This window comes from Molossus molossus, unplaced genomic scaffold (assembly GCF_014108415.1).
Source record: "Molossus molossus isolate mMolMol1 unplaced genomic scaffold, mMolMol1.p scaffold_m16_p_1, whole genome shotgun sequence".
NCBI lineage: Eukaryota > Metazoa > Chordata > Mammalia > Chiroptera > Molossidae > Molossus > Molossus molossus.
Window position 1 is genome coordinate 50,178,625 of NW_023425344.1, and position 22,202 is coordinate 50,200,826.

The 22,202-nt window shown below is 35.8% G+C and overlaps 1 protein-coding gene across 1 annotated transcript; it reads right to left on the reverse strand.

The window, feature by feature from the left end:
* Positions 1-1,024: 1,024 nt before the first annotated feature.
* Positions 1,025-17,063, reverse strand: SULT1B1 (sulfotransferase family 1B member 1). The gene is made up of 8 exons (XM_036273792.1): positions 17,038-17,063; positions 14,437-14,636; positions 14,044-14,172; positions 9,792-9,889; positions 8,875-9,001; positions 8,049-8,143; positions 4,549-4,729; positions 1,025-1,255 (listed from the first exon to the last, which is right to left on the reverse strand). Exons 2-8 carry the CDS (start codon positions 14,582-14,584, stop codon positions 1,143-1,145), a joined length of 891 nt encoding a protein of 296 aa, XP_036129685.1. The 5' UTR covers positions 14,585-14,636; positions 17,038-17,063; the 3' UTR covers positions 1,025-1,142.
* Between the last annotated feature and the right edge of the window lie 5,139 nt (positions 17,064-22,202).

Below are 22,202 nucleotides of genomic sequence, written 5' to 3' on the forward strand. Positions count from 1 at the left end.
TATGTGTCAGAACTCCTCCCAGAACAAGTAAGGGCCCAGGGCACTTGAACCAAGCTTGAGTTCGGAATTTGGATTTGTCATTTGATTTGGCACATGCAGATATGACTTGCAGGCAAACGATCTTGTTGCACAGGGAGAGAGAAATAATTACCTCCAAGGCGAAGCTGGACTTGAGAAACAAATGTTCCAAGGAACCATGCATTGAAGAGAGACACAATGTGAGATAGTAGACAGAGGGTCGTTGGGTATATAGGGCACAGTAGAGTCAGCCTAGAGAGCATCTCTTAGACACCAGACTGGGGAATTTTAGCCTCAGCTATGATCTTTATTGGGGTACTGTAGGTGCTATTAAGGGATCCAAACCTGTTCAGACACAAGAGGAAATAAACTGGAGTTCAGTGGAGACCAGAGCACAACAATAGGCAATTCTCAGAGGTTCTGAAGAGGCTGGAAAAATCCGGGAAGGACTCTCCCCAGGAAACGGGTTCCAGCCTTCAGTCAGCTTCTCAGAGTAGGTCCAGTTCCCAGGGAAGAAGCCAAGAGAGACTAATGTTGACCTTTCACTTTTGGAAACTCAGAAATTGGATACTCAGAAATTAGAAATTTGGATACTCAGATAAAGGATATAAACATTTCCAAAATCCAAACCTCATGATTTTGGGATATGAGCCATGTTATCAAAATAGAGACACTGCAAGAATATGAGCTATGACTCAGGGAACAACGTGAAACTCGGAAGACAGCCGAGGACCAGTGTGTCCAGGATCAAGGTTTCAGCAAAGGGAAATCGGGGCAGAGCTAGGAAATGTGGCGTCGGTGTGCAAACATTTCTTGGGCCATGTTAATAGGGAGGAAAACTTAATTTTAAGCCAAAATATATGAAGATTGGGTAGGATAAATACTGTCTTGGCAGTACTAGTCTAGGAAAAGGCAAGAACAGTCTACGATTGGCCTTAACTTGACAGAATTTGGAGGCTCAGCGTCAAGAGCAAAGCTGGGAACTGATTGACGACACTGAAAAATTAAAGTTTTAAAAGCACATTTGCTCCTTTAAAAACCCATTTGACTGCCCAAGTCAAGTCATAGTGCCCCTGTTTCAACAAATTACAGGCCAGTTCGCTCAGATTTGCAGCATCGGTTCTTTAAAACTCTGTGCGAAACTGAAGTGTACTTCCAGACATTTCCTTCCCATAGACGGCATCGAATTTCTCATTTTGGGCCACTGTGAAGTGATTCTTCCAGTCACCTGCAATCCCTAAAAATAAGAAATACAAAAACGTATGAAGGAATAAAATATTTGAACTATGAAGGAAAAGAGAACATATATCAAAAGAAAAGGTTGGAAAAGTTAAAGAAAGACTTTCCTTGTATTTGAATACTTTAAAATGTCATTTCTCTTTTACTGTTAATTCCTCCCATCTAAAGGTTGGCTTATCACTATAGAGTCTGACACTTACAGACACATTCTGAGAAGGGTTAATTTTCTTGTCCAAATGTATCGTCTGTACAATGCGTAGTTTCCTGAAAGAATTTCTTTCAGAGTTTCTAATTTTCCTGGGTCATGGGGTTACAACTGGACACTCACTGGTCAGGGCATATTTTATTTCATGAGCTACTTTTGAAAACTGCACAAAGGAGTGTTTATCAGCACAACCAAACCATCAAATAAAAAGCTGACAAGTATCAGTTCCCAGGATGCGTAAATGAGGATGGTATGATACTTGGAGGACACTTGTTATTTCTAAGTTCACCAGACTTATATTGTACTTGCATTTTACATGAAAAGAACAGCATCAAACATAACATCCCTGAATGATTTGTACAAAAGTAAACTTTTGTGATATAAATTTATTTAATTTCTTATACTTGGATGCTTATAACTATTTGAAAAAATAAATTTTAATGTACTGCCAATGTGCTTGGAGAAAATATTTACTTTGTTATTTTATGAAATATTAAATATCCTATTAACTTCTAATCAATATTACCTTTTTATGGCTTGAGGAAGATTTCAAATCCTTTTAATGAAAGACATCCACCTAGGTTGTTTCCCTGGTTATTATACTTTGTTCTATGTTTACCAGATGGCAAGAACTCTTAGGAATGTATGTAAGGGTAGTGTATATTCTGGATAATATATCCATGAAGATGTTAAAAACAGAGAGCACAGATTTAAACAGTAAAGTGTCATATATAATGTACTCCAATGATCTTCTATTTTGAATATAAATTAACACACACAAACACTTTCGCTTTATAAGAATAAAGAAAGTATAAAGATTTTATATATATAAAATATATATATATATATATATATATATATATATATATATATATATATACACACAATAAATGCTGCCAAAGCCCAGATTTTTCTGTTTTGTTGCAATTTGGTGCACAGGTATTAATAGTGGATATCATCTATCCTGTCCCTACTACCTTTACTACTGTGTAACTAAATTATAACACTGATTTATCCAACATAACATCCTTCAAGACTTGAACGGGTCATTTCACTTTGAGCCCTTTATGGCACCCACTTACCTGCATGCCTACTGCCTTGCATTATGAGCCTCCTGAGGCAGATGCATGTGCCGTTCAACCTTGCGTATTCTAGAGAATATGTGCTGCGTACAGGTGTTCGTGACGAGTAATTCCTACATTGAATTAACGAATGAGTGTGTATTCTTTAAATGTTTGTTGAATGAATTAATGAATAAATAATAGTGGAATCTTGAATCGTTTAATAAGACTTACTATTTTTTTAATGTATTACTTAGGATCAGAAAACTATTCCAAATGCTTACATATCATTTACCATAAACTTCCCCCAAAACCTGTTTCATAGATGTTAGTACTTTCTCCATATTTTCAGTGATGCATCGAGAGTTTTGGCAGATTAATGTATTGAAAGTCATAAATTCAGGGACTGGCATAGTCTGGATAAATTCCAGATCAATCTGACCTTAAAGGACATGTTCTTTACCATTTCTGAGGGCATGTGAAAACTATCTCTTACTGGATCAGCATGCATTCTTTCAGGCAGAATGTGAAGAAACCATATAATTCGGATACTGAGCTTATCTTCCCTACTATATACCCTGATGAGGATCATGCGATGGTAACAATTTTCATGACTGGGGATAAAAGTTTCCTAGAAGTTTCAGTCAATGACCTGGCATAACAATTTGCCTTGTTTATAAGGATTTTTTTCTGAGTCTTCCATCAGAACATGTGCGAGTGCGTATTATTAGTTTCCTTTGTTCAAACTTGTAACGCACCATTTACAATGAAAAATTTCCTTTGCCTTCTTATACTAGAGGTTATTTTTGAAAAGTTAAATATAGTGTTTTTGAAAATAAAAAATGATTTTAAAACACTGAAACTATTTTTCATTTTAAGAAGTTATGGAGAAAAATGTTTTACAAAAAAATTTAACCATATAACTCTTTCAAAATTAAGTGTTTTCTTCCACATGTTCCTATACCCAACATATTCCTAGGGTTATGTTTAATTCCCAGTGCACCAGTCTGGCTCAGCGGCTGAGCATTGACCCATACACCAGGAGGTCGCCAGTTCGATTCCCAGTCAGGACACATGCCCGGGTTGTGGGCCCAATCCCCATTGGGGAACATGCAAGAGATAGACAATTAATGTTCTCTCTCATCAATGTTTCTACCTCTCTCCCTCTCCCTTTCCCTTCCTCTCTCTATAAACTCAATAAAGAAAAAAATTATTTAAAAAAATATCCCAGTGCATCAACTAATACTCTACCTCTTTCCCTTCAATTCAGTAAAGAATATTGAAAACAGAGGGTGGCATTATTAGGTGAATAATTTCTTAAATTTGTTTAAGTTAATAAGTTGTTAAATGCATTATTTTTATCATTAATAAAACATTTTAACACAAATTATATACAGCAAGCCACAATGGAAGTAAAGCTGTATTTCCACAGTGAATGTCATAGTTCTCCACTGTCATCTTCCCAGGTTAAATTCAGATTCCATGTTTTCTATAATTCAGACTGTATTTTTAGGTAGCAAAAACTTCTCAGAGGGTAAAACAATTGTCCTTTCTCTTGGTGAATCTTTTTTTTTTTTTTTAAACAAAGTGACCACTGTTTTCTAAATAATATGGGGACTTTAAAGAATATGGTACTGTACTGAGTGACATTAGTTTATCACTGAGAAGGGGCCTATACCAATTTAGACAAAGATTGAGGATTTAGATATAACAAATTTTAAATAATTCATATCAGAAATGACAAGACTATTCCCATTTAGCAGGGTAATAAATAAGAGGAGAAATATGTATCAAATGCTCAGGATATGCTGATAATAGGTTTACATGCATTATTTCCTTTAATAATTTCTAATCTGATTCAGCAACTTTTCGTGGTCAGTATTTTTAGCGTCCTTATTTTACAGATGAGGAAGTGTATGCTCAAACTGATAAGTAATTTCATAGAGATCACAAAGTGATCCTCACTCATGTCAGAGTAATGCACAAGAAAGCAGAAAGGGAAATTAAACTCAGAAAAATATTCACCTTTGCGCATAAAAGGGGATTTGCTGTGATCCATCACTGTTCTTGGTATATGTGTATAATTCACCAGAGGATTGTCCTTCATCATTGCAAATGAGGTGTGATGGATGATTTTATTCAAGATCTCATCAGTTAGGTTTTTCTCTAGAAAACTAGCAACCTTCTTGATTTCCTGCTTCGGATTCTATTAGTGGGTAAAGAGACATATTCAAAAAAATGTTAAACAGTGTAAAAAACAATAATATTTGCCAACTGTTTTCATACGTGTTCATTTTGGAATATTAAATGCATATTTGGTTGGATCTATTAATAATTTTTAAAAATTAATGATAAAAATAAAAATTAATAATTTATGTTTAGCAAAAATAGAGTAGAAATGTTTTATTGTTTGTTATAAATCAATATATTTTTAGTTTACATTTAAAGTACAATGAGAACAAACTTTGGGCTAAATATTAACAATATTTATAGGAAGAAAACAATCTTAAGAGCTATTTTAAGCTCAATTTGTGATCAGATTTGAACTGTGCATATTTTAGAGACCCATTATGTTTTCATTCTTTCTGCCTTTTTCTGCTTTTAATAAAAATTTCTTTCTTGTTTTTAGTAACAATAATTTAAAAAAATAATAAATTTGTGGACTTCATGTATGTTTATGCTAAAATATAAATAATGATTAGACTTTACTTAAACATGTTATTAAAAATAAACTCTAATAAATGAGCAAAGATATCAAAATTTAAATTATTCATTAATAATTTAGGATAAAAAGTATAAATCTGAGAAATGGATCATTTTCCAGATTCTAATGACATAAACTTAGTATCTATAACTTTTTAGGACACCACAATAACCTGCATGGATAGGTTTAGAAAGAATTTGAGGAGGTGATATCTAAGCTGAGTGTTAAAAGGTGAGTCAGAATTTACCAAGATGTGTGGTCTTTTTGAGGTGCTAGACAGTGAATTTCCAATAATGAAAAAGGTAAGACTTGTGGAGGTTTTAGTGTCTCGTAGTGTGTTCAAGGGAGAAAAAACACGAAATGGTTGAAGTTAGATTTGAGTTGTTTGTAGGAGTGACAGAGGCTATCATCCTGGAAAGATAAGATAGATTTAAATTGAGAATATCCATGGATGTCCTCTTGAAGGATTTGGATGTATCGGTAATGCCAAAAGAAAGAAACTACTTTTAATAATATGTCTTATTAACTCTGCGTGTGTGTGTGTGTGTGCGTGCATGTAGACACATGTGTATGTTTTGTCAGGGAGTTCCCTAGAAGGGAATTTATGGTAAAATTTTATGCTTGAGATCTTGATGAGAGAAGAATGAAATGACTAATTAAAGGGTGGCCATGCTTAGAATGGGTGAAAAGTCAGAAATTATGATAGTGGAGAAAGAGCCAAAAGAAAAGTTAGTAGTAGTACCAGGAAAACTCACAGATGGACAGGCAAATAGAAAGCAGTTTCTATTAGAGATTCAAAATGTTTAGAGAATAATCTATCTGGCCACAGCCAAAGTATCAATAATAATGTTAGTTTATAAACCAGTACAAGTTCAAGTACAGAGTGTTGACTCCTATTGAGTCTTCCCCTGCTACATTTCTGTCACCTCATATTAGAGAAAATTGAGATTTTATGTAGACACTCATAAACCTGGTGTAAATTATTAGGCTTCTCTCTGAATTTTTATTTTTGGTATGTAATTACAATTTTTCTCTAATATTGTTATATTAAACCTCTTTGTCTAAGAATATCTGTATGGCCATAGAAAAACATTCTCTCTCTCTTTTTTTAAACATTCTTTTAAAATTATGATCTATATAGATTTGAGTAGAATTCAGAGGATGTGCTTATAAAGCTAATTAGGCTACACTGTAAATCAATATAAATGAGTTGATTTGAATAAGGCACGTTAGCTGAATAAAGAAAAAAGTTTGATATGAGAGCATCATGTGGAAGACAGAATTATGTGTGACTCAGAATTGGATACCAGCCCAGATCAGCCTATTCTCCATTCTGTGGAGAAAAGGGATTATAGTAAGAAGCTAAAATTGGTCTTTTTCATAAAGCTAACAAACACTACTCACGCGAACAGGAAGAGAGATATTTGGAACAGAAGAACATTTTTCTCCCATAAAGAATTCACAATTTAATCTGATTAATCCAAACCACTTTCGTTTTATAGCTGTGTATGCCAACAACTTGACATTAATTGCCTGAAATGCTGGTAAGATTTAGACCACAGATTCTGTATGGGCTGCAAATAAGTGTGACAGAGTGTGGGAGCCTATGCAGAGCAGAAACACAGACGACTCTTTTTGATAAAATATGAGAAATAATCTGGGGGTTAATCACAAATACGTGGAGCAAGGGAGATTTTACCTGGGGCATGATTTCTGGTATGCAAAGTAGGATTGTCACTAAAATGTTTCTTGTTACTGCTCACTCATTTATTTATTCATTCATTCAGGCAATTAATTATTCATACAGCAAATGACCATTGAGCCCTTACTTACGTGGTAGGTATTGTATTAGGTACTATGAATGCAGTTATAAGAATGAACCTGACAGTCTAAATAATAGTCTCATTTCTTTGCCCAGGCTTTTAGAACGAGAGAAACTTGGTTTCCACATATTTCCCATGTGTCTGTTCACACATGCCTGCACCTTTGCTTAATTTAAGTAAGATAGCCCTAGAATAGGCCTGGAACTTTGCAGCAGTATTTTAACTAATACTAGTTACTACAGGAAACTAGATGAATGCTTACGAGTTGATGACTAAGAGGGAGGTAGTAAGAAAATAAAGGAGGTGAGCACGTCGGAAGGATGTAATAGATATGGCATGTGAACCAACAGGATGTCCAGGATGAAATTAAACTATATCCACTATATAGAAAGTAATGTGGACCATTTACTTACAAGCTTTGAAAACTGAATGGACAAGTAACATCATTAACCAAAAGATAGAATAAAAAAAGAAAATGATTGCATGTTGGAGAGAAAGAAGCAAGATGAGTTTAATTTTGAACATGTTAAATTTGAAAATCATTTTAATAAAACATGTCTTTGAATTCAGTGTAGAAGTTAAAATAAAGTTCATTTGGGGGGGTGTCAATAGTTCATTAATAGTATGGCTACAGTGGGCATGGACATGAGCACCAAAATATGGCAAACAGTTTAGAAAGAAAAATGACTAAGTGATAGATTGAGGTCCACTGAAAAACCATGTGAATGTGATAACCTGTTAAGTGAAGGAGAAAATTTCAGAAAGAAAGGTGTTCAAAATAAATACAATGGTTAAAAAGGATAAGAGGAATAAAAATAGGTTTCACTATTAGGAAACCTATTTTAATGATCTTAAGAAGATTTGATTAGGTAGGCATGAAGAATAGGAAAAGCAATCATATCATTTTGCACTCCATAGGTTAAGTCGAAAATTTTATATTAATCCTTTTACCCCAGGATGTAGTGAGAAATTATGCAAATGAATGTCTACCATTTTACCTCTTTCATATCTTCATAGTACAAGAAAAGTATTGGGTGTTCTTCTTTTTTCTTCCACCAGCTCTTAACATGATTAAACCAGGAACCATAGGCCACTAAAACCAGAAAAATAGTTACGTTTCCATAAGCATTCATGAAATTAAAGTGTTTTTTGTTTTATTTTAAATAAGTAAAATTGTACAAGCTTTTTATGAAATTTAATAATCAAGAAAACTGAGAATATAAGGCCAATTTCAATATATTCCGACCAAATATGAATTTATAAACAATCAGATTCAAAAATATAGTGTAAGGAAGCATTTCAGTTGAAAGTACATTGACCTTCAATAGGTTATGCTTAGTCTCACATGGAAAGAAACTATACTTTAATTAAGTATTCATATCAACCATTTATCTAAGTAATATAAATATGTATATTACAGATTATACTAATGGGTTGGGCAAAGTAAATAATTTCTATTGTGAGCAGAAACTGAGAATAGATTTCTAGCAACTGAAAAGGGGTTAGAGAATATTTTTATTAAATCGATGTTTAATACTAGGTTTATATATTGAATGTCATGGTAAGAAATTAGACATATTTAATTTAATTTTTTAGATGGTATTTGAATGTACTTGTTACTGATGAGAAAAATGAGTGTTTTGAAAGGAAGTTAATAGTATTAGTAAAATAATAAGAGTTAATGGCATTACTAAAAATTGTTACTGACTTGTGAAAAATGAGTGTTTTGAAAGGAAGTTAATAGTATTAGTAAAATAATAAGACTTAATGGCATTATTGAAAAATTTTTAATTACTTATCAATTTTAGGCCAAAGCCTACCTACCATTTCCAGCCATGAATCTCTCCAGATATTCTTCCCAGGTTCCAGGAAGGGGTTGCAAATTATTCATTAAGTCAAAATGGTAGTATGACACTGCAACATCCTTGGCATTTCGAGCCAGATAGATCATCTGCAGGGGGCAGAGGAAGAAACCAAATGGATGGTATTTTGTTTAAGAAAAATATTAATATAGAGGCAAGGAAAGCAACATATTTGAAATCCATGAAATTAAAACAGGGAAAATGTTACAGAAAATTGCTCAAAAAGTTGGCTTTTAAAAAAAAAAATCAATAAAATTGTCAAACAGCTAGCAAGACTGACAACATAAAAGAGAGAAGGTACAAATAAGAGTTTAAAAAAAAATGCCCCCTATCATATGTCATCAGGAAACTGCAACGTAAAACAATGAGACGCCACTCCACAGTAACTATAACAATGACCCAAGTCCAGACTCAGGCAACTCCGAATCCTGCTGAGGATGTGGAGAAACAAGAACTTCATTCATTGCTGGTGGGAATGCAGAATGACTCTGCTATTTGAAAGGCACTTTGGCAGTTTCTTATAAAACTAAACATACTCTGCCATGGTCGGGTACTCAGTTGGTTAGAGCATTGTCCTGCTATGCCAAGGCTTTGGGTTTGATATCTGGTCAGGGCACATACAAAAATATCAACCAATGGATGCATAAATAAGTGGAACAACAAATCCATCTCTCTCTCTCTCTCTCTCTCTCTCTCTCTCTCTCTTCTCTTTCTTTCTCTCTAAAATCAATAAAAAGCATCCTCAGGTGAGGATAAAAAATTATTTGAAACACTTTCATTGAAACTCTTATGTAGCTCAGTTGTCAAGGTAACAAATAAATAAAACATCTGGGCAATCATTTACCATGTGAGTGAGTCACATTAAAGTCTACAGTGTACCTTGCACTTGTTCTTCCAAAAAGATGTAGGAAGGAGATCAATTGGTAGATGTGTCTTCACAAGCCGAGGTGATGGATTCTTCTCTAATTGTTCTGTACCTGGGAAAATTTAGTTTGGTATATAGAGATATTAAAGGAGTCTGCATTTCCTGATTTTTCTCAACTAAACTTTGAAAATATTTTTTGTTTGTTTTTTTGTTTTTTGTTAATCCACATCCAACAATATTTTTTCCATTGATTTTATTTTAGACAGAGTGGAAGATAAAGGAGGAGAGAGAGAGAAAAACATCAATATGAGAGAGACAAATTAATTGGTTGCTTCCTGCTGGGGTTGGGATTTAACCTGATACCCTTCTGTGTGCAGGGCCCATGCTGTAACTGTTGAACCACAGTGACCAAGGCCAAAATATCTTTGAATAGTATATAATGCTACTAAATTTTGAACTAATCATTTACATTAGTTACCTGAATTCTAAGAGGCAATATTGTATGATGGTTAAGGGCATAGGTTATGAGGTTACCTCCTTGGATTCAAATTCTAACTCTGTCACTTACACTGTAAAACATTTGAAAGTATCCCAGTCTTTCATAGCTAAAGAGCAGGCAGACAGCTTGTGGCGGGGTGGCAGGGAGGGGAGTTGAGAGGGTGGAAGGATTGAGCAAAAAAGAAAAGAGAGAGAGAGAACTCATGGACGTGGACAACAGTGTGGTGATCGAGGGTGTGTAGCGGGGTGGGTGGAAGTGGGAGAGGGCATAGAGGGGATAAAAAGTGTTGGAAAAAATTAAGTTAAGTTAAAAAAGCATATATCTCACTGTCTATGCTTCATTTTCTTCACCTCCAAAATGAGGAGTAATAAAACCAACCTTAACACTTTGGTTGTATTGTACCTGTGCGTATTATAAATAATTATGAAAATGTTTTCTCTATGTCAAAGAGATATCACTACTGAGTAAGTCTCACATCAATTACTGTTTTGCATCAGCTATTACAGTACAGATGATGTCATTTCTGTGTAGCATCAGATGTTGTGTCTGCATCTTTATTACTTCCTTTATGTGTCATATGTATATGCAAAATGAAAATGTTGTGCAACTTTTGAGTATTTGCTGACCTCACGAAGTCATACGACTAATATGTGGTAGAACTTGATTTCACATTAAGTCTTTACATAAGGAATATATAAACTTTTCTCTGAAGCAAAAAGTATCCATTTATTTTCTATGTTTAGAGTCAGGAGAATCTCACTACGTAAGTGACTTGGCCAGTCTGAAGGCACTTGTGGAGTATAGGCATACTCAGAAAATTTGTGACATGGGCTAGGAAGAGCTGTGCTAAGAAGAGCTTTCACATCCCAGAGAGAGCTGTTAAAAATGTCATTTCCGCCCTGGCCGGTTTGGCTCAGCGGTTAGAGCGTCAGCCTGCGGTCCTGAGAGACCCGGGTTCGGTTCCCGCTAAGGGCACGTACCTCGGTTGCAGTTTGTCCCCGGCCCTGGTCGGTTGTGCGGGTGGCAGCCACTCGATGTGTTCCTTTCACATCGATGTTTCTCTCTCTCTCTGTTCCTCTCTCTCCCACTCTACCTGAACAAAAAATGAAAAAATGTCCTCGGGTGAGGATAAAAAAAAAAAAAAAAAAATGTCATTTCCTAGAGAGTCACCAAGATCTCTTTTATTGTTGTCTCCTCTTTTAGGTTCCACATCCAGTAAATTTTAAAGTCCTCTACATATTTTTCACAATATTACTTATATCCAGTTCAACCTCTAGATTACCCATTAATCCTACATTATCTTCCCACCTTTTGCATATGAACACACACCTGCCCAAAACTTTACCTGACTCTCTCAATTCAAAGCAATCCTAAGCTTCAACTGTTGAAATTTTATTGCAGATGCTAAGAAGTCACTCAGTGTCTCTCTATTAAAACATTCTTTTATAATGTTCTATATAGCATTTATTTTTGTTTCATCATTTATTAACCTATTTGTTTATTGTCAGTTCCCATGTGTCTTCCTTGTCCCTGCCCCCAATCACACACATTAGAATGGAGGCTCCATAAAGCAGGGATTATGTTTGTTTTGTTCACCAACAAGTTCTCTGTAGGAAGTAGTGCATAACATGTGGTTGAATTAAGAAGAACCCCTTAATATCAAGGAAGATAGGGACATAGGGTTGGCAGATTTAGAAAATAAAGATGCAAAAATTCCAGTTAAATTTGAATTTCAGATTAACAACAGATACATTTTAGTGTAAGTTATCTCCCATGTAATATTTGGGATATATTTATATTAAATAAAATATCTATCTGAATTTCAAATTTAATTGAGTATCCTAAATTTTATATGGAAAGTTAATTATACACTATAAAATCCCACAATGTCATTATACTTCTACTAACCTGGTTGTTACAACCTCTTTACTTAGCATAGAGAAATGAGATCAGAATCTTCCACGACTCACTATTCCTCAATGCCATGACATTGTGTCTGTTCCTTCCCATGAAGTTTTTCCCACATTGTTGTCCCCCTCCACCACCAACTTCACTGAAAGATTTCTCAACCTCTTTCTTCTGTCTTGTGATTGTTTTGCCATTGAGATCCTTTAGCCGGACCCTCTACATGCACAAATATAAATGTTGGGAATATATGATGACAGAAGTATTCCCATTCAGGCTCCAGAGTAAATCTGCGTGCCAGTTTATCCTCCTTTACCTGGTGGGCCTCACCTACTCACTGTCTGGCAGTGCTGCGAAGGCTCACTAACCACCTCCAATCCCCATCTCCCAACAATATTCCCGACTCCTCTATCCCTGACTACTTTGATTCTACCACATATTTATTCCATACTTCTCTATGGGCCTGACGTCTTAAGTCACTCTAGCACTCACTTTGGTTGCTTGTCCCAGAATAATCCTTTCGTTCCAAGCTTTAGCATTTGCTCTCTGACTTCAGGCAACCACACAGGGGGAATGACACACTCCCAGTTGGACCATCTCTGCTTATGTAAGAAACTAGCTCAGTAGGGGAGGGAGTTTGGATTCAGTTCTTTAAATTGATATACAATTTCACCACCACACTTATTCCAGGTTTCTAGCAGCATAGGAGAGTTGGACCTCACTTCTTAATTTCTCACTTGCCTAGAGAACACCATACTTCTGATTCTCTCTTAGTTCACTTTTTCTTAAAAATTACAAGCCCTACATGATCTGTCTCTGTCACACCTCCAAAGATTTTGCATCTCATTCATCCCTTCTTTCATTGTTGTTGTTGTAGCTGTTTTTTAGTCCTAGGATTATGCCAATGCCTTTTCTGTATCTAAATCTTTATAATTAATACTTCACCTTCCTAAAATATGCTTTCTCCAACTATGTGCATGGTTTTAGGTCTCTATTCAGGAGACATATCTCTAGTTATCCAATCTAAAGTGAACTCTCCTGTTGGTCTCTTTCATAGAGCCCTGTTCTTTGGATACCTAAGACCAATAATATGCACATATTGGTAGTTTATTAGGACATCAAATTTACTAATCATTTTGTATGTAACCCACAGAACAGTACAGACTTCTTTAGAAGCACTCAATAAATATTTATGAAATAAAAAATAAATTGTATTAATAATAAAGTTTATTTTCTAAAAGGCATTGATATTTCTTTTTTTTTTTAATCCTCATCTGAGGACATTTTTCCATTTTTTGTACAGACAGAGTGGAAGGGAGAGAGAGAAAGAGAGAGAGAGAGGGAAACATCGATGTGAAAGGGACACATCAAGTGGCTGCCACCCGCACGACCAACCAGGGCCGGGGACAAACTGCAACCGAGGTACATGCCCTTAGCGGGAACCGAACCCGGGTCTCTCAGGACCGCAGGCCAACACTCTAACCGCTGAGCCAAACCGGCCAGGGCGGCATTGATATTTCTTAATTAACTACAGTAAAGTCCTAAATTAGGAGCGTATTGCTCTAATCTGCCAAATTCTATACAACAAAAGTCAATAAAAGATAAGAAACATTGTTTATGTCATCAACCAAATTTTTAATTGTTTCCTAAAACAAAACTCATTCGTTTTTGTTATCATACCTGAATATGTCATAGACTAAAACTGCACTGTCTCTACATGCCTTGGTTATTGTATTGCTTTCAAACTTTCATTTTATGTTGCCAAATTTACTCCATTTTTTAATGAAAATCATAAATACAATAATTAATATAGTAGATAAATAATATTATAAAATTATAATTCCCAAATGGTTTAAAATTACCTGGAGTTCTTAGTCCAGGGGCAGCCATTTCCAACATTGGAACTTTCACAGTTATAAAATCTCGCTTACATTTTTCGATATCTCCATCATTTAAAATCATGTCCACAATTTCACTTATCCAAGTGGTACCTGTGGTAAAAGGCAACACTTTTTAAAACCATCACCCAAATCTGAGGGGAAAAGTACCTGTTGGAAACCTGCCATCCTAATGTATGCTATTAGGAATTTAATTCTGCAGTTCCCTTTTCTGTGCCCCAAATGCCCATTTCAATATACTTGGAGTAGATAGCTAGACCGACTGATGAGAATCTTAATTTTATTTAGCATGATATTGATTTTATGGAGAAGCTGATTTTCAGAAAACAAAGGTTCGAGTCAGGCCACAAAACTCACCTGATTTGGGGTAAGTGGCTATCACAATGTCATCTGGCCTGCTCTGGAACTGTTCAATCCTCTCCCAGTTGTCCACAAAAGCGTAGATCATGGGATAGCCACGAACCATCTTCAAATTTTTTCTCAGGACGTCTTTGGGGGAAATCATTTTTGTACCAGATTGTACAAATTCTTAACAGAATATTTACTGAAAACAAGCCCTGGACAAATAAAGAAGATAAAAATCAGAAGCTAAGCAACTAAGGTTATTCTTAAGACACTGCAATGTGACACAAAGTAAAACTCTCCTCTAACACACTGAGCACACAGAACTCTAAATACAAAGGGCATTTTGTGGGTATAAAGCTGGAGATTGCAAGAGCAGCAACTGGCTCAGTGACAAGCAGAACAAAGGTCTTTGGTGGGTTGAAAAGAAATGGAACTGCATATCTTACTTTGAATTTAAAAAATCACGTTTCACAGAAGCATGTTAAATAGTATGTGGACATAATGCAAAATATATCTATCACTCATAATTACACGTTGGTTTACCTAATTTTTCCTTATAGAAATCTTTTTTTTTTCTTACCATTTTTTTTTTCTGTACATAATACATAATGCATCTGTTTTATCTGTCTGTTTGTGAGATTATTTTTCTTTATCACTGGTTTTGAGTGATTGGATTATGTTGTGCCTTGGTGTGGTTCTTTTCATGGGTGTGTGGGTGCACACATGTGAGCTCTTCAGGTTTATCAAACTTCTTAGAAATAAAAAAATCTTCCTTCCTTCCTTCCTTCCTTCCTTCCTTCCTTCCTTCCTTCCTTCCTTCCTTCCTTCCTTCTTTCTTTTTTTCTTCCTTACCCGATAACATTTTCCCATTTTGTGTTCAGATAGAGCAGGAGGGAGAGAGAGAGAAACACCGACGTGAAAGGGACACATAGAGTGGCTGCCACCTGCATGACCCAACCAGGGCTGGGGACAAACTGCAACCGAGGTACATGCCCTTAGCGGGAACCAAACCCAGATCTCTCTGGACCACAGGCCAACGCTGTAACTGCTGAGCCAAACTGGCCAGGGCAAAATATTTATTTCTTCAAATATTTTTTTTTTCCTGTCTCTTCTTCTTCCTTCTGAGACTCCAGGCACCATGAAATTTTTCACAGCTCACTGATGTCCTATTCATTTAAAAAAATATTTTTCTCTCTTTGTGTTTCAATTTGGATACATCTATTGCTATGCCTTTATGTTCACTAACCTTCTCTTCCGCAATGTGTACCCTGATGCTAATCCCACCCAATGCATTTTTTTTCAGACATTGTAGTTTTCATCTTGAGAAGATCATTTTGGGAATGATTATATGTTTCCTATCTCAACTTTTCAAACATATCAAATATAGGTACGCAGTCTGCTTAAAGACACAAAGCAAGTTAGTAGCAACCCAGAAACAGACTTCAGTTTTCCCAGCTCTGCTCACTTGGTCATAATGCAAATCTACTATGGGTGGGCTTGACCCAGAGTCAACACATGTTCATGAGTTATCTTATTCAAATAAGAGGTTTATAGTTTATAAGGAAATCTTCCTTTGACAAAGCAAACTTCCCCCAGACAAAAAAACATAAATTCTTCATGTTGCAAAAGTGTCAGTGAAGAATGGTATGAGTAACAAGATGAAAATAAGGCAGCTGCTCTGCATACACGTTGGTCACATCTGGGATGTGGGTGGAACCTATTTAGAAACCTAGGAGGATTAGTCCTGAATTAACATTGCTTCACTGTGACTAGTGGATGATGATGAGTTCAGAATTACATGGGGAGATGGGTCCTGGGGGTAGGACTAGAAAACATAAGATAACTAATCTCATTGAGCCAGCTACATTGGAAGATGGATCTTGAAGGATATTTACTTTCAAATATAAAGTTAGTTCAAAAAAATTATTTACATCCTATCAGAGAGTAACAATTTTATGTGGTCATATATTGTAGTCTGTATAACTCAGCAAGTCTTCTTATTTAAGTTGAGCCATAGGCTGAAAATGAAAATGTCTAAAATTTTCTTTTAAAAAAGATTAATAAAATAAATGAAAAACCTCTTAGGATAAACTGAGTCATCTACTTCAAAACCGAATGGTTCTTTTAATGAGAAAATAATATTTCCTCCATTTGTCCAACCCTATACAAAATCTAGCTTTATTTGGGTATCGGACCCCAGCTACTGAAGTAAATAAAATAAACAACATATTTAATAACTGGAAAGTGTATGCATGTGTGTGTGTGTGTGTGTGTGTGTGTGTGTGTGTAGGGGTGGAGGGAAAATGAGAGGAGAGAAGTGAGGATTCAAAGAGGATTCCCTTTTCCCTGACGAGGCTCCGTGTTTCATGAGAAGACAATCATGGCATGCTTCCGAAGAGTCCCACTGAACCCAGAGAAAGAAAAGTGATTGCTGAAAACCTGAGAAATTCTGCACAGCGTCAATAATAACTGAGTTTCCTGTGGAAAAAATAAAATATGGCCAAAAACATTTGAATTACAAGCATGTTCAGAACAGAAATGATTCGAAGAGCTTTTGTGGATGCAAGACAAAACCTTAAAGAAGAGAGATTTTAATAGCAAACTTTACCTCACCATTTAATCCTCTTTTGTGGTTTTCATTGTCGGTCAGTGGTGCCGCTGTTGCAAGGAACCCTGGGAGCTGGTGGTAGTCCAGAAAGGGCAGGGCTAGGGAGCCCCCGGAGGGGAAAAGTAAGTTTCAGGATATAATCTGAATGTAGTAGTCAGTGACTTTACAGGCAGTTAAGATATAAAAATTTGAACCACATGCTTATATACACACAGAGAGGCAAGGCCTGCTGTTTCAACAGCTGGCAAAGCCAGGAAGCACTGAGAAGGAAATGGAGCAGGGTGGTGGCCAGCAGTGAGCAAAGTCAGAGATTGCGTAGATTTGAAGGTTCCTCAGGCTTCAGAGGCTGAGAAAAGTCGTGATGGTTGTGTGTATGTGTGTGTGTGTGTGTGTGTGTGTGTGTGTTTTCATCTGCAGGAAGCATGAGTTCCCAATATCATGAAAAGAGCAAACATATGCTGAAGATGAAGTAACAATTTTGGCAACAGAAACAAAGAGGCTGAAACTAATGGTTTCAGAATGTACTTGCTTTCTGTCTCTATAATTATTTTCTACAACCTCTTAGCCTTTGTGTGTGTGTGTGTGTGTGTGTCACACATACATAGAGAAGGAAGGAGCAAGAAGCTTGTGTATGAAGGAGTAAAATGTAGAAATATACGCCTACCCTCCAGGCCCACTATCTCAACCACCCTATTGGATTCTTTTATGGTCTAGTTTCTGGTATCAATTCTTTTGCTAAGGGCATTTATCTCAAACTTAAATACAGCTACAACCACCAACCCCTTGCCCTGGCAATTATACTGATGTAGGCTTGGGGAAATAAAAAAGCTCAGAATATAACTAGCACATTCTTTCGTATCTTCCATTTTACTTACAGATTTGTAAAGAAATTTTAAAAGCATATCTGTGTTTCTAAAAGACTTTGCCTTTACCAACAGATTTCTAATTTTTTTCAGCCAGTGTTTAATTTATGTGGAAGGTACAAGCATGTGTGTGAGGGAACACAATGAAAAAGTATTTATTAGCACCGGGTTTAACTGTATTTTTTTGCAATTATAGGGAACCATAATCCTGGGTGCATCTGCTATGCGCATCTGGAGAGCATAGAGACCTATCACATTAACTCAATTTGGCTCTCTTTGAGGATCTGGAACATATGGTTTTTCTGAGATATTATCTAAGCTAGTTTGTTCATTTTTTGTACGATTGTGTGACTCTTTAATGTATTTTCTTTCTTTTGATTACACATAAATATATTGGCTCCCACAAAACACCTCCCCTACCTGCTAACCATGCAATCAAATGACATGTTTCAAAGATACAGAGTGAACACAGTCCTACCAACACTGAAAACAAAAGTTCGGGAAATTATATTTTCAATTACAGGTACAGATCTGCTATTAGTGTTTGTTTAAAAATCCATTGAGCCTTGGCCGGTTTTGCTCAGTGGTTAGAGCATCGGCCCGCGGACCAATGAGTCGTGGGTTCGATTCTGGTCAAGGGCATGTACTTCATTGTGGGTTCGTTGTCTGCCCTGGTTGGGGTTGTGCGGGAGGCAATCTGTCGATGTGTCCTTCTCACGTCAATATTTCTTTCTCTCCTTTTCTCTCCCTCTTTCTCTCTCTCTCCTCCTCCCTCCTACTCTACCTGAAGATAAAATGGAAGAATCTCTTCAGGTGAGGATTAAAAAAATAAATAAAATAAATAAAAATCCATTGAAATAGGCAAGATAATAATGGACATCTAGACAACCTGAAACCAGGCAGAGTTTGGAGACCTGTGCAATTCGATCTCAGTTTTTCTTAAATAAACTTATCAGTGAAAGAGGCGGGGGCACTATCCCAGCCACCATTAGTAAAGCTATGCAAAACAGCAGCAGGCACACTGAAACTGGGAGAGCTTTAATGGGCAAGAGGGTGGACTGTAGAACAGACCCCTGAGCTTTAAATCCCAAACTCAAGTTCAACCTCTCTGTGTCTCCACAAGAAAAAAAAATTCTAACAAAAATATCAAAACTGGTTTGTCTTAGTTGAAGTCAGCTTTAAAATCATCTTGTAATATGAGTTTATGCATCACAGAATAATAAGGGATAAAATGGTGAGACCCCATGTTGTACACTTAGGTCAGGTTGTTGGGGCAGCAAAGAGGAATGTGTGTCACTTAGGTTAGTCTGTTGTGTCAAATATATGAAGGGTAAGGAAGCATTAATAAAGGAATTTTCCATACAATAATTAGGCCTTTGTTATTCTTGTTTGCTTAGTTGTTCTCATAAAAAAGGTAAACAGTGATAAATGTATGTGTACATATGCAAGGACCTAATGAAAAGATTTTGCAGGGAAACCAAACACTGTGATTGGGAATTTTCATCAAAGCAGCATTCTCACTGCGCCAATTTCCATTGCATGGCCTGCTTCTCAATGTTGTCCTTCTCCGTGTGATTAACAGATGTGTTGAAAAGAAATACACGGTAAAAAGGATTGTAATTTTTTTTAACAGTACCGACATCCTTGATTGGTTGCAATGGGAAGTGAAAGAGAGGAGGGGATTGACAGTCCCCTCCTCCTGGGTAGGCTCCACAGACTAGCTCCTTCCTGGTTTTGTTTGTTTGTTTGTGTTTGTTTTTGTTTTTGTTTTTGGTATGTGCCCCTAGCGGGAACAGAACCCGGGACTCTCTGGTCCGCAGGCCAATGCTCCAAGTGCTGAGCCAAACCTGCCAGGGCTCCTTCCTGTTTTTTTAGTGAGAAAAGCATTGGACACCTACTTTACTACACTGATATTAACTTGGTAAGATTTCTTTATTTGGGTTGAATTTTCTCTTTTTTTCCATGTAGAAAAATAATGTTTCAACAAAGAATAAATCTCTGAAACAATAAATTGGTCTTTAGAAAATACACTTACTGACCTTTTATTTTTTTTAAAAGAAAAAAATCTCAAGAAACTGCTGTAATGCAAACCTAATTTTTTTCATGGAAAAATTGCTGCAAAACAAATTAGTGGTTTGGAAGAAAACTGAAACTATTAGAAGTTTAATAAACTTTTACATAAATTTTTAGGCAAAGTATAATACTTTAAAGACATTTTATTATAGCACAGAAAATATAGCCAACAATAGTGTAATAACTATCTATGGTGCCAGTTGGATACTGGAAATATCAGAGGAAACACTTTGTAAAGTATATGATTGTCTAACCACTATGCTGTACACCTGAAACTAACACAGAATAATATTGAATGTAAACTGTAATTTAAAAAAATATTTTTTAAAGAACTTGTATTATCAGAATAGTTGAGTTGGGCCCTGTCCTTAAACTTGTCCCTTTTCCTCTCTCACTTACTTTCATTTCTTATTGGAGGGCCTTCAATATTAACTTTGATAAGGGTTGATGTGAGCCTAGAGTTGCAAAAGCAAATTGCTATGAACAGGGTGACTTAAAATTTATCATCTAAACAAGCAAGTTTCAACCTTTTTCATCTCATGGTGCTCGTAAACTAATCACTAAAACTCTTCAACACACCAAAAAATATATTTTTTGCCGGTCTGACAACAACAAAAGCAGGTGTAATTTTGATTCATTCACACCAAATGGCTATTGTTGTGTTGACTGTTATCATGTTTTTATTTGACAGTCTAAGAGGAAAAAGGTAAGTGCTCCTGACTGCCTAGCCGGGTACTGCATGTTTTAAAAATTCTTGTGGCGCCCCAGTGTGCTGTGGCACACCGGGTGAGAATTGCTGGTTTGAACCAAGACACTTTGGAAATAACAGGGTGCTATAAATAATTATGTAGGGACAAAGGATAAAAACTGATGTCTCAGGAAAACTGGAAATGTGAGTCAATTATACATTTATAGGCTTTTCATGAAACAGCTTGAGATTAAGAAAAACAACCACCTAAGCAGATAATAAACGAATATATGGTCTCTACATTAGGAGAATAATGTGATGATGCTGGAGAGGCTGAGGTCCAGCACATTCTTGCTGTGTAGAAAACCAGGGAAACCTCTTCAGATATTTATATTCTTTTTGTGGAATGTCCAAACGCTAACTACATGCCTCAGACAACATAAATACTTTTGGAATGCAGTTTGCAAACTTTTGCATATGTTACTAATTTCAGATGTGCATGGGTTACCCAGCAACCACATTATCAATGAACTCTTCAAATACCAGTCAGCATATACTAATGGAAAACAACCTAAGAAAGAGATTCTTATATTTTAGCATGCGTCAGAATTGTTTGGAAAGCTTGATTAACAGATTGCTGGGCCTCAGTCCCTGGTGTTTCAGTTCAGTTGGTTTAGGGTGGAGCCTCAGAATTTGCTATTCAAACAAGTTCCCAGATGATGATGATGCTGGTTTGACAACCCTAACTGGAGACCACAAATAAAAATTTGCCCTTGTTTTAAAGGAGATACTACTCTATGGTTAATTCATTCATTAATCCATCTAGCCATTCTTTATTTATTTATTTAGTCACCAAAATTCTCATGTTCCAGACACTACAATTTATTGAGGACATTTTTGCTCTATTAACACTCAAGCTTTGTCCATGAGATTCAGAGATTCTAAATGATTTGGTAAAATCTTATAAATATTAGGTAATGAATCAAGCTCAGAAAACCCCTTGTGACTTCCAGGCCATGTATTTTAACAAATAAAATAATACAGATGAAAGAGAGACGAAGAATGACTTACAGGAAAGATGCAGTACATTCATTTTCCCCTGAAATGTTTGCTGTGTGCACTTTAACCCGTCTAAACAGAAGTATTTAAAAAGTTTGAATTCCTTCAATATCACAAAGTGTCGAGTAAAATAAATAAATAAATAAATTCTATAAAGAGTTAAATAAAAATTAGAAAATTATTTTGTGGTATGTGCAAACTGTTATGAGTCTTTTCCTATTTTTATATTGAAATGTTTATTTTCTTATGATTTTAAACGCTCTTTCTACATCAAGGACCATAATAATTTTTCTCTCATAAATAAAATAAATATTTCCCTAAGTTGCCATTTTAATTTTATTTACTTTTCTCACAAGAATTATGGTATACAATAAAACCTTGCATAATAGCCTAATATTATAGATCTATTTTATTTTTTTATCATTTCTCTTATAAGAAGATAAATTCTTTGAAGACAGGGACTGGGGTTTATGCTTTTAAAAAATTG

Coding starts and splice junctions, on each gene's coding strand:
- SULT1B1 (XM_036273792.1), bottom strand. CDS start 14,584: ATGATTTCCCCCAAAGACGTCCTGAGAAAAAATTTGAAGATGGTTCGT. Junction 14,173..14,436: donor AGCCACTTACCCCAAATCAG/GTGAGTTTTGTG, acceptor CTTTTACCACAG/GTACCACTTGGATAAGTGAA. Junction 4,730..8,048: donor ACTATGAAGATATGAAAGAG/GTAAAATGGTAG, acceptor ACCCACTAATAG/AATCCGAAGCAGGAAATCAA.